Here is an 18,149-nt window from a genome sequence, read left to right on the forward strand (position 1 = left end):
CACACACACACACACGCACACACACGCACAGGCAAATCTCTCTCTCTCTCTCTTATTCGTGTGCGCGCGCGCGCTCACACACACACACACACACACACACACACACACACACACACACACACACACACACACACACAAACCTCTCATTCGCGGGTGTGCACACATACACACATAGAAACAAACAAGCTAAACACAGCATCACGCTATTTCATTTACACACATACATATGCACATACATGTGTCTTTAATAAATATGACAGTTTGCGTTCATTGACAAGTAAGAACAACTGACAAATGCATATTAAACAGTCCCTTAAAAGTGAAGACGCATCTTCAGCTTCGGGCTTAGAAGCGCTTTGCACTCACACTTCAAGCGTACTTCGCACAACCAAACCATGCTCTGGCACACGTCTTCCAACCAAGCAAGGCCGGGCCAACTGAACGATGCCTGGGCCCGATTCGGAGCACTCGCATGGATCAGATAGCATAGTGTGAGTGCACCCAAAGTCTAAATAAATGACACCACCAACAGGAGGTCCCTGTATTAATCAATGATTGACTAATTATTTCAACTGATGTGTTCAAATCAGCTGATTGATGTCAAAATTAAGCAAATGCCGATTACACTGAATGATTAGTTGGTCATTGATTTGTTTTAAAACAGATTAATTCTGGATTAAATTCCCACAGTGTTTCACTAAGACATGACCAGAATAAAAATAAAGAAAGTTTAAGTCACTTAAAACTAACTTGTGTTACACTTTAAAATACAGTTGAAAAAAGTAAATAAAAAAATAAAATTAAATAAAATACCAATAGTTCCAATAGTTCCAATAGTTAATGTATTCATGCTAACATTAACTAAAAATGAAAAATAATTTTCAACATTTAATACTTACAGTTAATACTACAGCATTTATTTATAGTTGATTTTATCAACATTTTCCAATACATGATTAGAATCCAAAGTTGAGATACATTAACATTAGTCCTGTGAGTTAACAATGACTCTTTTATCATTAACAATGGCTCTGTCTACAGAAATACAGGAATGTTCAGGCACTTTTTTCTATGTGGTTTCACTGTTTGTCCACATAAAATTGGACAATCAAGTGACAGAAACTAAAACTTTCAGAAAAAACAGGCCAGAGTAAAGATTTTCAGAAACTCCAGGTACAGTATGGTCAGTGTTGGGGATGCTACTTTGGAAATGTAATAGATTACAGTTTACAAATTACCCTATTTAAAATGTTATAAGTAGTGTCCCTTTTTGATTACTTTATAAAAGTAAAGTAACTGGTTACATATGATTACTTTCGGATTACTTTTAAGTTTCTAATTGATATTTTCAACTAAATCATTTTCAAGCATTTATATTAAGCAGGGGTGACCTCACAGTAGTTGTTTTCATATTTACACTGACTTGTATGCAATTTGCTGGGAAAAATACTTTGTTCCCCTTTAACAGGTTGAGATAATGTCATTATCTCCACCTGTTGGTTTGGCGTGCCTTAACATGCATCACAGCTGTTTTTTTGTTTGTTTGTTTTTTCGCATTGTCATGTGGACAGAGATGTTTTGCTTTCAGTTCGACAGTAATCAACCATAAGGAACTGTTGCTTGTTTTTTTTATTTATTTATTTTTTATTTAATAAAATCATTCAAATCTCTTCCACCTCTCCTTCTTCCAATTGGCCATAAAATGGAAATAAATAAAAGAAAAGAAACTGCTTTCTTGCCGTTTGATACTACAGTGCTACTGTATATTAAATTTATTTAAAAACATGTGATCTTATGCCCTCCATATCATTAATTAGTTGACAGGCGACCCATATCATTAATTATAGTATACACTTCATCCCTTAGTAAATGCTTGTTCTTGCTTGTAAAACAACAATTAATATTATAGCATAAATGGTTCCCCACTCCTCCTTTTATTTTCTTCATTTACTTCCATGGTATTTTTGTTCCAACCATGTATGTCAATAACTGCTGATTTCCAACATTCTTCAGACTATGTTCTTTTGTGTTTAACGAAATTTATACATTTTTAGAACCACTTGAGTAAATGGTGAAGAAATTTAAATTTTGGGGTAAACTATCCCTTTAAGCTGTTTACTGTACATTCAATTCAAGCTACACTTGCAGGCTTGATGAGCAATGACGTAACAGTGGGGTGGATTGCAGTTGCTGTGATTACCTGAGAGCAGAGTGAAGGTGACTGAATAGATGCCATTTTCCTTGTTGGCCGCAGTGCTCTCAGTGTAAGTGATGTCCACCTGGAACTTAACAGGCTTTTGGAAGACAGTGGGGCCGGCGGTGGACTTATACTCGGCTCGAAAACTCGTCTGCGAGATGACGCTGTGGCTGAGGCTGGGTATCTGAAGGAGAAAAATGACAAGGTTTCATTAGGGTTAGGGTTAGGGTAAGAGTTAGGCCAGTCTTATGTTGCATGGGCACAATGTGTGAGTCAAAATGGTTGATTTTCCTTTAATGCCAAAAATCATGTTCCATAAAAATATTCTGTAGACCTTCTACTTTAAATATATCAAAACTACATTTTTGGTAGCATTTTATTGACAATTTCATTTGGACAACTTAAAGTCAGCATAAACTGGACGTGGAGACTTTTATTTCAGTGTGTTGTTGTACTTTCAACTGAAGCAGAATATCGAGTAGGTAAAGTATATGTCACAGTGTTGCCAACTATTTTCAATGAAAAGGCGCAAAGCTCTGCTTAAATAGTCACTAAAAGTCGCTAGATTACGCCATACGTCAATTTGCATATTTCAGATGTCATCAAGTTAAGCCGTTTCTGTTTGTTTAACAGTTTATTAGATTAGATTAGATTCAACTTTATTGTCAATACACATGTACAAGTACAATGCAACAAAATGCAGTCAGTGAGGGGCAGAGTTCAAGAGGGAGACAGCTCTGGGGAAAAAGCTGTTCCTCAGTCTGCTGGTTTTTGTCCAAGGGAGCCTGAAGCGCCTGCCAGAAGGCAGGAGTGAAAACAGTCTGTGAGCAGGGTGAAAGGTGTCCTTAAGAATATTGTGTGCTCAGCGAAATGCGTTTCCTCTGGATGTCCTCTATGGCTGGCAGTGTGGTCCCTGTGATGCGTTGGACAGTTTTCAATACCCACTGCAGTGCCTTACGCTCAGCAACAAAGCAGCTTCCATACCAGACTGTGATGCAGTTGGTTGGGATGGTTTCTATTGTGCAGCAGTAGATGTTCACCAAGACGGCAGATGAAAGCTGGTTCTTCTTAAGTTGCCTTAAGAAAAACAGCCGGTGGTAAGCCTTCTTGAACTGGTTGGAGGTGTTGGTGGTCCAGGAAAGGTCCTTTGAGATGTGGGTCCCCAGGAACTTGTAGGATGAGACAGGCTCAACGGCCATCCCATTGATGTGGATGGGATCATGTGAGCCTGTTCTACCCTTTGTTCGTCTCTTCCTGAAGTCCACAATGAGCTCCTTGGTCTTGTTGGTGTTAAGGAGCAGATTATTGTCTGTGTACAAAGTGGCCAGATGCTGTATTTCCTCCCTGTAGGCAGTCTCATCATTATTGCTGATTAGACTAATCACTGTGGCGTCATCTGCAAATTTGATGATGGTGTTGAATCTGTTCACAGGCCTACAGTCGATGGTAAAGAGGGAGTAGAGGAAGGGGCTCAGCACACAGCCCTGTGGTACACCATTGTTGAGTGTGACGGTGGTGGAGCAGATGTGGCCTGATCTAACATTCTGAGGTCTGTTAGTCAGAAAGTCCATAATCCAGTTGCAGAGAGACCTGTTGATATCCTGGTCTTTAAGTTTGATCATTAGCTTAAAGGGTATGACAGTGTTGAACGCTGAGCTGAAGTCAACAAACAGCATTCGTGCATGAGTGTTTTTATTGTCCAGGTGTGTGTGTACAGAGTGCAGTGCTATGGAGACTACGTCTTCTGTGCTCCTGTTGTCACGGTAGGCAAAATGTTGGTCCAATGTGGATGGCAAAGAGTCTTTTAGATGTGCCCGGACCAACCGCTCGAAGCACTTCAAGATGATCGGTGTAAGTGCTACGGGGCGGTAGTCATTCAGGCATGTTGGGCTGGAGTGTTTGGACACTGGCACAATAGATGGTTTTAAAGCATGTTGGCACATCTGCTAGGTTAAGCGACAGGTTGAAAATGTCTTTGAATACCCCAGCAAGCTGTTCTGCACATGCTTTGAGGACCCACCCAGGAATACCATCTGATCCAGCAGCCTTACGCACATTGATCCGACTTATTGTGGTGTATACTTCTGAGGAAGGGAGTGTGATAGGAGAGTGGTCGGTTGAGGAAGTGATCCTGGTGTAGGATTCTTTATTGTCTCTTCCAAAGCGGGCATAAAATTCATTTAGCTCATTCAGGAAGGAGACATCTGTGGCTGTGGGTGTGGACTGGCTGGGTTTGTAGCTGGTGATGGCCTGGACGCCCTGCCACATGCGCCTAGGATTAGAGTTGGGAAAAGTGCTTTTTTAGCTGTCAATGTCTGTGTGAGAGCCACGTGTGGCCTGGGAAGCAAACATACTCCAGTCTGTGTGTTGAAACCTGTCCTGGAGTGTGGAGTCTACCTCCACTGTCCACACTTTGATGGTCCTCACTGATGGCTTCACACGGTTGATGAGGGGTGAGTACTTGGGGGTGAGGAACATAGAAAGGTAATCTGATTGACCCAAGTGGGGGAGGGGGGTCACAGCGTATGCTTCAGCCATGTTTGTGTAAACATGGTCTAAGGTTTTGTCTCCCCTTGTGTGGCAGAAAATGTTTTGATGGAATTTGGGGAGCACCGTCTTTAAGTTTGAGTGATTAAAATCCCCCGCAACAATAAAAGCAGCTTCCGGGTGAGCAGTCTGTTGTTTGCTGATGGCTGCATGAAGTTCATTCATACCAAGCTTGGCATCAGCATCAGGAGGAAGAGGAGCAGCAGCGCTCATTTCGAGCACTTCCACCTAGCCGGGCAGGACGCTCAGCCTGGGGTGTTCTGGTGATCTCAGGGATGAGTCGAAGAGTGCTAAAAAAAAAACTGCCCAGAATGCACAAACCACTATCAAAAATCTCCTGTTGGGTGTACGATGTAAAGGCACTACTGTTCTGCACGAACAGACCCGAAATGAGCGGAAATAATACTGCTAATACTGCTAAACTAGAGAAATGTCGGGCCTCGCGATGTGTATGCGCCGACTTTCTTGCCTCATAATCCCTATTATGATTAGTAAAGGGGTATTTATATTAACACTTCGCTTTATATATGCATGTCCATATAACAAAATTTATAGCTGTTTGAATACAGTATATCAATATAGATGTACAGTAAATTTGCAGTAATCTCTCAGACGAAATAAACTCAGAAAAGTTTAGAAACTGTCACTGAAACATCTGTGATTGTGAACGAGGTCAAATTAAATGTATTAATTACAAAGGTAGTACCTCACACTCTCGGTGCTAAATCATTTGCCATAGGTACGCAGAAGACTGATCTGCACACAATGCAGGTCAGAGAGACTGCTGTACGAGGACTGGGTCACCTGTCAGTGTTCTGAGGCGGGGAGGGGCCTTCGGCATCACCCGCAGCTCGATGAGAAGAGTAGGGACGGTACACTATGGGCACTTGAAAGTCTATACATATTCTCCAGTAACACAAAAAAGTTGCTAGATTTGTTGCTTTATTTGAAAATTCGTCGCTTTGGGGGTCTGAAAAGTCGCTAAATTGGCAACACTGACTTGTCAGCATTATGTGTGCAAGGGCACCCTCTAATATCCAGTTTGAATAACAGATATAGCGTTTCAACATATGCTCAAGGTCTTGAACTTTTGAAAAGCAAAGTTGATTACCTGCTTCAGCACATCTGGTTGAGTGTTTTATATGAACCTGAAATATGACTGAGCTCTGCAAGTCAGTGTGCATCCAAATTTAAAGTGTGTAAAAAAAAAAAAAAACATGAAAATATAGTTTTTTCCCCTAAAAATACTGGAATTTTTTTTGGCTCTCAATGGATACATATACATTATCATCAAAATTATTGCTATCACAATAAAATACCAGAAAATATTGTGATATAATTTTAAGTCCATATCACATATCCCTATCAACATGGTATTAAGACTTTGATATACGATTACCAAACCTATTTATTTCAGTGTACTAACTTCTATACACGAAATAACTATTTACCTTAAAAATAACAATGTGAGCTAGCAAATTAAGCATTGTCACGAGGTCTTTAAAGGTGATTTTGTCAGTATTTATTTTTTAAACCTCAGATTCCAGATTTCCAAAAAGTCAAATCTTGCCCACTGTATTATCCTAACAAACCATACATCGAAAGAAAACTTACCTCAGTTTCAAAATATTAACACTTATGAATATTTTTGTTGTCCAGGGTTACATATTTAAGACTGGTTTTGTGGTCCAGTTGTCACCAGGGGGCGACCCCTAGGGGTGGCCACCCCTGTGTAATCTCTGGCCACCCCAATATGATTTTGCTGTTAATATAACAATTTTAAATGCAATTATGTAAATTTACAATAAATAAATAAATTAATAAAATTCAGTCACTAAAATTAGTTCAACCGCAGCAGAAAAGCTGACTTTACCACAATAATTTCAAGTTCATGGTTGTATTCCTTAAAAAAAAAAAAAAAAAAAAATTAAGGGTAAAGTTCTTCTAACATAATATGTTTAGCATTGTTTGACGATGACAGACGAAACCCAACTTTGAGTTCACAAGAGTTTACAAGGTTTATTCACAAGGTTGGGTTCACAAGTTTATTTAGCACCTCCCTTTTTTGCTGGTTGACTCACAAGGGTCAAAAATCTCAATGATTTTGTGGATGTATTTTGCAAAAAGGTACATCAATAGCAGAAGCTGTGTTGATACTGTGGCTTAAAACTGAACAAGGATAAATTACATTATTAGGGTCTGTATAATGAGTGTGTGTAAAATGCCTTTTGTTCAGTTTGTTCATTTTTCTCTTTAATTAATTGATGAATTTTAGACATGGAATATACTGTACACTGTACAATAAAAGTATGTGCAAAAATAACTGACCTGAAAGGCGTTTTTAGACGAAATATTGATTTTTATTTAATTTGCACAAATACTTGCTCAATTATTGCAATATTTTTAGAGTAATTCATTAAATTAATCAAAACCAAATTATTTTGTTTACCAGAAACAAGGGTGACATAATTGCAAATACTCTTAATGTAGTTTTGAAAAGACTGTTGCTAACCATGGCAAGTAACTTTTTAAACATGAATTTAAACCACCTGCAAGTCTAAGCGGCACAGTAAACTCCTTTCCCTTTCCAAAAACCTCTCGAGGCACAACATCTATATGCTAATGATTCATGCCCTGCGTTGATTTTCCATTGACCTCTACTGAAAGAGGCAGCCACAGAAACCTCACACGCGCAAGCATTTTACAGAATGGAAACACAAATCAGTAAGGTGTTTGCAAATGTAAAAACACAGGCTCCCGGGCAAGCCTATCAAAACGGTTGCCGTGGGTATAGTGTTTCGATCTGATAGAGAAAATGTAGCAGCATCTGTTCTAATATTCATAGTTGTCATTCACAATGGAGGAATGCAACAGGACTGGAGGCATGCATAAAGAAATTGCTTACCGAGAGAAAGGCATGGACAATGTCGGCTTTTATAGAGCTCAGTGGCTTGTCCTTAATAACCACAAAGATCTGTTCCTCTTTCTCTAGGTTGATGAAGTTACCAAACCAAGATTTTTTGGCAAGTCTGTAAAAAGAGAGAGAATAATGAAACATGAATTTATTATGAAGTCTTCAGGTGATACAACATCAGTTTTTATTAAAGCTCAAAATTTGAAAAGATACTGTTTATCATGAGTTGCTACAGAAATAATACACACAGCAGAACATTTATCACAGGGTAATGATAGGTGACAGGTATAATAAATATTAAATTAAGTACTACAAAATTCCAGCAGACATTCTTGTCTCAACTATAAATAACTATTTATATTTTTCACTACTGAATAAAAAGTTATTAGACCTCCTGTAAAAACACCAATTTTCTTTTTGGTTGGCCATCTGTTTGTTTCTAATGAGTCTCCAGTTTTCGTTACTGCAGACTAGTTCAGCAAACAGAAAGAATGAAGAAATGCCTGCATGTGTTTACACAACAGTAATCTGGTAGTAATTGCGTTGTTTTGGCATTTTTGGGGATAACTATTGTGATCTTCCAATTGCAACAAACAAATACTAGGAAATCTCTGTTGACTGATCATTTCATGCTGTTCAGCCTTATAAATCCTAAAATGTAAGCAAAATCAGTCCAGTGCAGAGTATGTTAGTTGTGCGCCTCGCTTTCACATTGCTTAATACACACAGGATGTACAACAATATGCAAATATCTTTACAAATGAAAAAGAATTAAACTAATTAAGTAGTATTCATGACAGTTTGCTTTTGTATAATGTTATTATTAGTAGTTGTATTTAATATATGCATATTTTTATTTGTTTTATTAAAAACAAGCTTAGACTTGTCCAACTATCAGGTTTTGGACCATATGGACCATAAAGCTGAAAACCTGCAACCATTGGCTTCCATAGTATTTTTTCCACTACAAATGACAGAAGTTTATAACTACTTCATGGAGAATAAATTGTGTAAAGTTTCATTTTGGGATGATGAATCCCTTTAAAGCATCTTTACTAATGATGATAGAGAAATCAACCCCTGTGTATGACTAGCAACTCTAAATTGGTCCATTCGTAGCCAACAGAATGATAACTGTCTGTCTAAACATCCTTCCAGATCTAAAACCCTTCAGTCTGTCGCTGTTGTCAGTCAACAAAGCGTTCTCAACTTAGCTTCCAAAAAATCTAATTTATGGCAGAGGGTGACAAGGAAAGGCAGAGAGTGCTACAGCTTATCCAGCTGGCGTGGAAAGTGCGAGAGGGGCGGATAAGTTATGGAAGACAAAATAGAAAACAAAAGAGGATGAAGCATCGCTCTGTGTGGGGGAGAGAGTTTGTGACTGCTGTCTGCTGAGCGGTGAGACCTGAGAAAGATCCAACTGAGCTTCCATCAGAGTGGAAAAAAAGACTAAATGGTTTAACAGAGGAAAACATAACTCAAAATGATTTCTGAAGTGCTGAGGGGGGTTTACATCAATGCTGTTGTTGGTAAAGTATTGCTTAAGGTGTACTATTCATCTTTCTCTGACTGCGTGGTATTTTTTTAAGCAAAAAAAAATCGGTCCTAAAGGTATAGTTCACTCAGGAATGAAAATTCTGGTAACACTTTATTTTAAGGTACAATTCATACGATTAACAAAACATTAACCGTGACTTACTAGCTTTATTAACTCATAATTTGCTGTTTATTAATTGTTGTTAAGGTAGTTTGGTGTTTAGGTATTGGTACAATTAGCAATGTAGGATCATATAATCATGTAGAATATGTCGTTTGTAAGTACTAACAAATAGTGAATATTTTAATAAAATGCGGGTAGTAAACCACTAGGTACTCTCCAAAAATGTAATAATAATAAAAAGTAAAATAAAAAAAATAAAATAAAAATTATATATGCAGCTTGTTCAAACTACTTATTTAAAATAAACTAAACCAACTTAATTGTTTTATGTTTAATCCACCTAAATGTATCAACCAAACCAATTAACTTGACTTAATAGATTTAGATTGGGACAACATGATTGAAGTATATGGAACACCACTTTTTTACAGTGTAATAGTGAGAATTATACTAGAGTGTTACCATAATTCTGTCATCATTTGCTCACCCTTTACTTGTTGCAAACCTGTTTAACTTTTTTCTTCTGTTAAACAAAAAAGAAGATATTTTGACGAAAGCTGGAAACCTTTAACCATTGACTTCCATAGTATTTTTCCCCTTTCTATCATGGAAGTCCAATTTATTACATGTTTCAGCTTTCTTTAAAATATCCTCTTTTGTGTTTAACAAAAGAAAGATAAATGTGTGGTAGCATTTGAGGGTAACGTCCAATCCCAATTCACCCCCTTAGCCCTTCCCCTTACCCAATTGTTGCAATTCTCTTTAGATTGAAGGTGTAGGGCTAAGGGGAAGGGGTAGATACCCCTTCAAATGGAGATTTTTAAGGACCATGCTCCAATCCAAGGGGTAAGAAAATTTTCCATAATACACAAGCGACAGAAGTAGCATAGCTCCACCCGGAAGTAAGAAGATTCACAAATTAGTAATCTTTGTCATTATTACAAATTTTTTTAACAAACCATCATATGTTTTAATATTTTCATAACTGCGTTCATGTTTCATCGTCATGCTTAAAAAAAATAATTTAAAAAAAGCTAATATAAAAACCACTAAATTTCGCTATTTAAAATCCATAATAATTCCTGTACAGCAGTCCCACAACATTCTGATACTCGATGACACTCAAATACCCTATCAGAAAAGTCTAGTGGCTGGGAATTACCTTTTTACAGTGTCTGCTATAACACTAATGTTGTTTTCATGTGTATACATAGATTAATATACAAATATAAAACAAATCAAAAGAAGACATCTGTTTCTACGAAAATAGGTGGACTTACTCTGGGGAAGACTCTGGCGTTAGGCTGGACATTTCCTCTTGAGTGGGAACTGTAGAGATGAAAGCAAGAACGTTAGTGTGCTTTAGATTTAGGACTTTATATATTATTTTATAAGATATTAGCATTAAGCTTAAAGTGCAATTTAAAGGTGTTAACTAGACGGGTTAGGTTACTTAGGCAAGTTATTGGACAACAGTGGTTTGTTCTATAGAAAATTTGTTCTATCTTTTGTTCTAAAGAAAAAAAAAGGAAATTAAGGAAATTAATAGCATTGACATTCCCAATTGTTAAAAAAAATCTAAATTCCAGGCAAATTAAATCAAATAAGACTTTCTAAAGAAGAAAAATATACAATATTTAATATGAAATTTAATACTGTTTAAATGCTCTATTAAACATCACTTGGGAAATATTTGAAAAAGGTTTCAAATTCCACAGGACTGTTAACAATGTGGGCTTCATGTTAGAGCATATAGCTGCATCCACACATGCATAGTTTATGAGTAAGTGTTAAATGTTGTCCATTTTAATTGGAATTAGAGGCTATTCTAGCAATAAGACTGGACTTGAATGAGTACTTGGAAATGCAAATTAATGCCATTTAAACAATGTTAAGTGGTAACTACAACCGTTATCTTAACTTTAGCATATGCTCAATATGTAAATGACACAATTTAGCCATTACAATCTATAACACAATCCAGACAAACAAAAGGAGGTTAGCTTTATTTCAGATTTGCTCCATTCAGAGGGCTTAAGAAGAAATCATATTACAATATCCTCTCTCTGTGGCTCTCAAATTATTCCAGATGTTTAAAACAAATTACAGCTTTAGCAGTAAAACTACGTTTGAAAAAATATAATAGTATGTTTTGCCTTTGTCCACAAACTGCAGGAGAGTTCAATCCTGCTCCTGAAGGGCCACTAAAGCTCCTCACCTGAAGTGGCAAGTCAAGGTCTTAATAGCCATAGTTAACTTAATTTTTACTTGCTGAATTTTATTTAAACGTGTTAACTATAAATTTACTTGCAATTTTTATTCTAGAACAGTGGTTTTCAACCTGTGGGCCATGTGGGTAGCTGTTATTAATTGAATAAAAAAAAAAAACATTGTTGATACAGTATATGCAAAAAAGTATTGTCATGGATAAATGTCAGCAAATAAATAATAAATTCTTATTATACATACACTATTCGATTTTACTGATTGATTTAATAACACCACTCTAAATTAAAACATGCTGTATAAATGTCTGTGAACAGGTCAAGTGCTCCAGTTCTCTGCCACTTTTTACTGCCAATCTGTCCTGGGACATGGACTCAGGACTTGATGCTATTTGATTCTCTGTGATGCACGTCCACAACTTCACGCATTGGGTTAAATTAGGCTGTCCAGGCATATGACACAGCAATATTTCAAGATGGCGACGCCTTTGCGAAAAAAAAAAAAAAAAAACTAGTAAAACATGCCCTTTTCTTCTAAATGGTTACATTAATTGAGTTTGCTTATTTTATTTTCAGTAAAGTAGAAACCAGTGTGCAAAATAAAGTATACTTGACTGACTGCTTCACTTCCACTTTAAGACACTCATTTTTGTACAGGTGATTAACATTGTGGGATTCCGCAAAATGGATAAAAAGTAAAAATACATTAAAAAGGCAAATTAAATTTTTATCTAACCCACAGAAGTGACAAATTATCATACCTGTCAACATTGGGATGTAAAAATACTCTTGCAATTATATCAAATTTTTTAGAAAAATTAAAAATATGTGAAAAATGTGGGAAAAAATTACTAGGATAGAATGGTAAAATACAGAAGAATTCTGGCAAAAACAGGAAGGTTGACAGGTATGCAAAGGTGCTATATTTAAGACTCTTCTAAAGCATACAAATACCATGATATGTTTGCTGATATTTAAGAAACATGCTAAGTGAACATTCTTGTTTATCTGAAAAACAATGCTTAAGTCAGATATTCTGCTTTCAAAATGTCTGCTAGAAATAGAAGCCGCTTTCTTTTTATTTTCTTTAGAAGATTAAAATAAAAATACTTTTAATATGGAGATTACTCCTTCTATCACATGTCGTTGCTTATTTAGGCTTAAATCAGCCTTAGGGCTCGATCGTCAAACTTGCGTTGGTCCTCAACCTGGCACCCAGTGCTTGCATTTGTTTTGATCCCAGAACTCAATACCTAGTTTAACCTCTGGGAGTAAAACTTACATACTGTACTTTTAAGGCTCTTTTACTAAATAAGTGATGTTTTTTGACGGATGTGACGAATTTCCATTCGAGTGTGGTGTGCATGCTGCGCTTTCAGATTAGAAATGGCCATCACAAGTTACAATCACAAGGTCACATTTGTTTTTGTTCAAATCTAACACAAATGTTTTGTCTAGAAAAAAAAAATCTGTCTAGTGAAGGAACTTGCTTTGCCTGTTCCATTATTTTGGTTTTTCCATTTCCCCAAAAAGTGTCAACGGGAGTGTCTCTGGACATAGTGACCTGCTATGTACATTGTATGTTCATTTAAATCATTGGTAGTTTATTCAATAAAGAAAGTTAACAGGGTGTCATAGTGTATCATGATTGCCTCACAGGTTTTTTCCAGGTTTCCCAGTTTCCCCCACAGTCCAAAGACATGTCATATAGGTAAATTGAATAAGCTAAATTGGCCATAGTGAATGTGTGTGAAAGAGTGTGTATGGGTGTTTCCTAGTGTTGGGTTATGGGTGGAGGGGCATCCGCTGCGTAAAACATATGCTGGATAAGTTGGCGGTTTATTCCACTGTGGCAACCCCTGATTAATAAGCGGGCTAAGCCAAAATGAAAATGAATGAATGAATGAAAGTTAACAGTTGTCAATTGCTAACCATGCAAAAAATTCTAATCGTGGGACCACAGAAACATGCATGTTTGGTTTAGTGGGCTGCCAGTTAAAAAGGTTGAAAAACTCTGTTCTAAAAAAAAAAAAATATTGGACAAGACTCTGTAAACACTCCAGTAGACAGGATGATCTTATCAAGAATTTTGTTTCATTCCCTGGAACATAAAGAGAGCAAGAGATTTAAAGCCCCACAATGTTGCAGTATCCCACTGACCTACACAAGACAAGTGGTGAGGAGAATGAAAAGATGGATGAATTGTAGCTTGTTTCTCCAGATATTTGTCACAATACATTTACATTTAGTCAGATGACAGATGCTTGTCCAAAATGATTTACAATTTAGAAAGCATTCAGCAATTCAACAAGGCAGTGCCCACAGGAAATGCTAATTATAGATATATAATACAATATAATTATAGATCAGGGGTCAACAACCCTGTTCCTAGAGAGCTACCTAGCTGCAAATTTCAGTTGCAACACTGACCAAACACACCTGTCTCTAATGATCAAGTGCTGCTTCAGGTGCCAATTACAGTAATTGGTTCAGGTGTGTATGAACAGGGTTGAAGCTGCTAAAAGGTAGCTATACAGGAACAGTGTTGGTGACCCCTGATATAGATATTTAACACAATACCTTGCAGTTTCCTCCGGTGAAAGCGTGGCGAGCCCAGAAAGCTGTTCTTGAAGGAGTTGAGTCGTGTCTTCCAGGGCATTCCCCCAATGGAGGGGCTCGGTGGTGGTGTAGGGGTCGGTGTCCCTGCAGGGCTGTTCTTCGGCGTGTGGATAGGTGTTCCTTTGGGGGTGGGAATAGGGCTGCTCCTTGGAGAAGGGTGTGGGGTCACCTGTATTGTAGGGATAGATTTGGTGGTGTGGTCAGAGCCGGGCACAGGGTGGAAATGGTGTAGACGAATGGGAGAAAGTGGGACAGCAGGTCTAAAAGGGACAGAGAGTTGAGGAGGAATAATAGATGCAGGGGTTGCCCTCCGCACCAGTGGGCTGCCCGGTATACACGGTGCTTGAGGCTGACATGGAGTTGAAGGTTCTGATTTGGCTGTCGAAATGTGTTCTGGCTCAGATTCAGGTAGGGGGTTTGATCGGGCAGACTGTAAAGGTTTATCTTTGGGTTTGGCTGGAAGAGTTTGAGTCTTCGGGTAAGGCAAAAGAGACTCAGATATAGAGTTTGGTGTCAGCGAGTTAGAAGTTTTTGCCATGTTTTGATCTGAGTTTGGTTTTAGAGAATCTATGATACTAGAACTAGGGGATAAGAGCAGCTCGCTGGATTGAGGAGGGACGCAAAACTTTCGGACAGGCTGTAGGTACAGACAAGAACCAGAGCAGAACACATCAAGACATACAGGCACGAATCACAAAGCATTGTAGGTAAAGCACAAAGAGGGATTTAAGGAAGAAGAAGGGGCCATGGTGATGCAGAAGAAACAAAAGAAGCATGCAGTTAGCCAAGACAGGTGAGCGAAAGAAGCAACAATTGTGAAGATCAAACCAAGAGAAAGATCTTTTCAAGCACAAAGAAAGCTGCCAGTGAGAAAATAAATGGGTTAAAGAGCAAAACTTTCTACTGCGGAATGGGCGACTTTAAAGAAGAGCACAGAAAGATGCGGACATTGCGAGTTTTAGAATTTAGGTCAATAGCTATGTTTCCATCCACCTATTTTTATGCACTTTTGGAATATGCGCATAAACATTTGGTTGATGGAAACGCCAAGATGTGCATAAATTTTAAAAATGCGCATAAAAACATTTGCATAACTGAGTAGGATAAACTTTTTATCTAATAAGAAAAGATGCGCATAAACTACGATGGAAAGACTTTTACTGAACAAATTTCAGAATGCGTTTTAAAAAAAGGTCATGTGATTTTGTTATAAGACACCATGTGATGATAAAAATATGTGTAAATGGACAAATCAGCCAGCTGACTGCATTGTAAAACATCTGAAATGTTGTTTTGGTCTTTCTAAAACACCTTAACCATTTCAGTATTAGTGTTATTATATTATTAATTACCTCCAGAACTGTCAAGAGGGTCTGCACTCTGCGCTTCATGGCTTCAAACGCCATTGCGCGTTCATTGTGTGTTGGCAACTTTTTATGAGATGTAAGTCTTTTATTAAATGAAGAAAAGTTTCACACAAGATTCTACTATTGCAGATTTTTACTGTTGATATTTGGCACCAGTAAATCAGGAAGTGACCATTTTTTTCTCTTGAACTCTGATAGAAACGCTGCTGTATTTGCACGTCTTTCATTCGATATTTCAGATTTGCGCATAAACTTAATTCACATTTTGGATGGAAACATTGCTAATGACATAAAAGCATCCATAATAAATCAAATGGAATATCATTAAATAGCCTAAAATTGTTGCATAATTTTTTGTTGTAAATGACTAATATTAATGAAAACTGAAGAAGCTTTCTTACAACAACAACAATACTACTACAACTGTTATTATGATTATGATGATGATAATGATGATTATTATTGTTATTATTATTACTAACTTAGATAAAATGACCACATTTGGTTGAAGAAATAATATGACTATATATGGTTTTTATTAAATAAGTGAAATCCTTTGGATTCAAGCTTACTGTTTTTTATTATAATCCAAAGACAGTTGTCACTTTCACATTTAAAATTTTTTAACTTTAAGTACAACAAAATGACTGAGATTAAATTCAAAATCAAGCACCCACATAACTGTATTTATAAAATGCATTTCAATGTTTTTTTTTTTTTAAATTGGTATACATTGGTTGGTAAACATGTCATATATATGACAAAACATTACTCATGCCATTGACCTGCATGGATTTAGATTCACATAGAAATCATCTGCTAACAAACTAACAGATATTTACATTAGTTGTTGCCTACACTATTGTTGTCTATTGGAAGGAACGCATCAATGGAGCCACCATTTTAGTACAGGGTAGCGCTCCTTCGAAATGAATATGGGACTGGCCACCCAGAGCTAGAGATATATACATATATATACCTATATCCATGATCAGGAGTTTTCCAAGTGGTCAGTATGCAAATATTTTTTTAAATTATGAAATTTATCATTTTGCATCACTTTTCTACATCGATGGATAAGTGACCGCACGGGCATTGCCGTCAAAGAACATGTGTTTGTGTGCATGGACATGTATTATCTCCCTCTCTGTTAAATTTGATCTAATCGATGTCCTGAAACACACCTCCTCTTCTGCTTTCACTTTTTAGTTGACCGGAGGGAGTCATTTGCTTGTGAATGAATCCCTGTTATGAACGATTGATTCACTTAGCCAAGAATAATAGGTTTCTGGCACTGCAGCAACTTTTTGTCAAATTTAATTTACATTGTTTGCTTATTTTATTCAACAAAACTAGTATAAGCCTAGTATTGAGTGCAAGTAATGCTACTTTGCCTTTCGGTAAGAGATTGTATTATCATTAATAATGTTACTTGTTTAACACAAAAGTCTGTAACATACAAAATGGTAAAAACGAAATCTAACCTATAAAATGTTCTGTCCTTATGCTTTGTTTTCTTTGTTTGCTCGTTACTACACCCGTAAACAGCGCTAAAGTCCAGCATCTTCAGATTGGCTTTAGTCTTGACTAGTGCAGCTGAATGACAGCTGGGAGCATTGTACAAATATGGCGGTGCTATTGACACCTTACAGGCTTAGGGCCTGTATGCGAGATCTAGTGTATATATCTATGACAAACTAACAGCAAACTGCAAAATTTGATTGCATCATCAAACTTGAAAATCTTATGAGTGTTTCAATATGAATATCTTAAAACACAAAAGCTAAAAATTTTAAATCGCTAATCGTCTCTTCACTTTATGAATTCAGCAAAACGATGAAAGTTTAATTTATGTCAACATGAAAAAAGACAGCAAGATCTTCAAAATCATCAATTTTGATATGACATACAGAACGGTCATTTATACAGTGAACTTTTAAAGCAATTTCCAGCAGAAATCAGCACTATACATTGCAGAGCTTTACTGTAAGGCCTCTGTAATCTGTGAGCCGTCTTAAACAAGTCAACTGGAAAAGTTTAGCCAAGAGCTTGTGTGCTAATCAGAGAAGCAGGATTTTCAACAGCACTCCCTGAGCTGGATTTACATTTGGGGAAGGATACAGAGACAAGCAAATGAGATGAAAAAGTATCTCCATGAAACAAAAGCCACTTTCTTCTGGAGCTCACACTTTCTTTATCGCTTCTCTTACTTTGCTACATGTTCAGATGGGGTATTTCATAACTGTGGTAAGATCAGATTGTTTAAGTGAAATGTAGTAATAATACAATTTAAATGGCAGCATTATAGATATAACCAGGTTGCATTAGATTACCCTCCCCAATTCTCATATTTATTTCATAAATTTTGGTAATGATGGATATTAGATTTTTGTTTAGCATTCTAACCCTAACCCTAAATCTCACAAATTCTGCTTTCCTAAACAACTGGGCACCAATTAACGTAGTGATATTTGGATTTATTACAATACAACCAAGATGTTTTGTGAAATATTCAATCTGCCAGGACTATAAGAACAGTTTTTTTGCAAGAGTGCATGATTCAAGTCATGTGCTTTCTTAGTGTTCTTTGCTTGCTTTAAGTATATAATTTATTTATATA

General features: G+C 36.9%; 1 protein-coding gene and 1 pseudogene across 24 annotated transcripts in view; one reads left to right on the forward strand and one right to left on the reverse strand.

The window, feature by feature from the left end:
• LOC147837710 (uncharacterized) overlaps positions 1–18,149 on the forward strand; it is a 633,655-nt pseudogene that overhangs the window by 224,462 nt on the left and 391,044 nt on the right. The window lies entirely within an intron of this gene.
• Positions 1–18,149, reverse strand: part of brsk2a (BR serine/threonine kinase 2a) — a 312,045-nt gene that overhangs the window by 13,850 nt on the left and 280,046 nt on the right. For 12 of the 23 annotated variants that reach the window (XR_015526514.1, XR_015526511.1, XR_015526510.1 and 9 more), the window contains 4 exons: positions 14,124–14,331; positions 10,599–10,647; positions 7,650–7,773; positions 2,201–2,381 (listed from right to left, as the gene is read on the reverse strand). Coding sequence is in view for 12 of the 23 variants with exons in the window: in XM_087312364.1 (XP_087168490.1) it covers positions 2,201–2,381; positions 7,650–7,773; positions 10,599–10,647; positions 14,124–14,331 (562 nt within the window). In the remaining 11 variants the exon portion in view is untranslated. Of the gene's footprint in view, positions 1–2,200; positions 2,382–7,649; positions 7,774–10,598; positions 10,648–14,123; positions 14,800–18,149 lie in introns of all 23 variants that reach the window. The other 11 variants (XR_015526508.1, XR_015526507.1, XR_015526506.1 and 8 more) reach the window with 1 other exon arrangement.

Source organism: Danio rerio, chromosome 25, assembly GCF_052040795.2.
Source record: "Danio rerio strain M-AB ecotype USA chromosome 25, GRCz13ab, whole genome shotgun sequence".
NCBI classification, from domain to species: domain Eukaryota; kingdom Metazoa; phylum Chordata; class Actinopteri; order Cypriniformes; family Danionidae; genus Danio; species Danio rerio.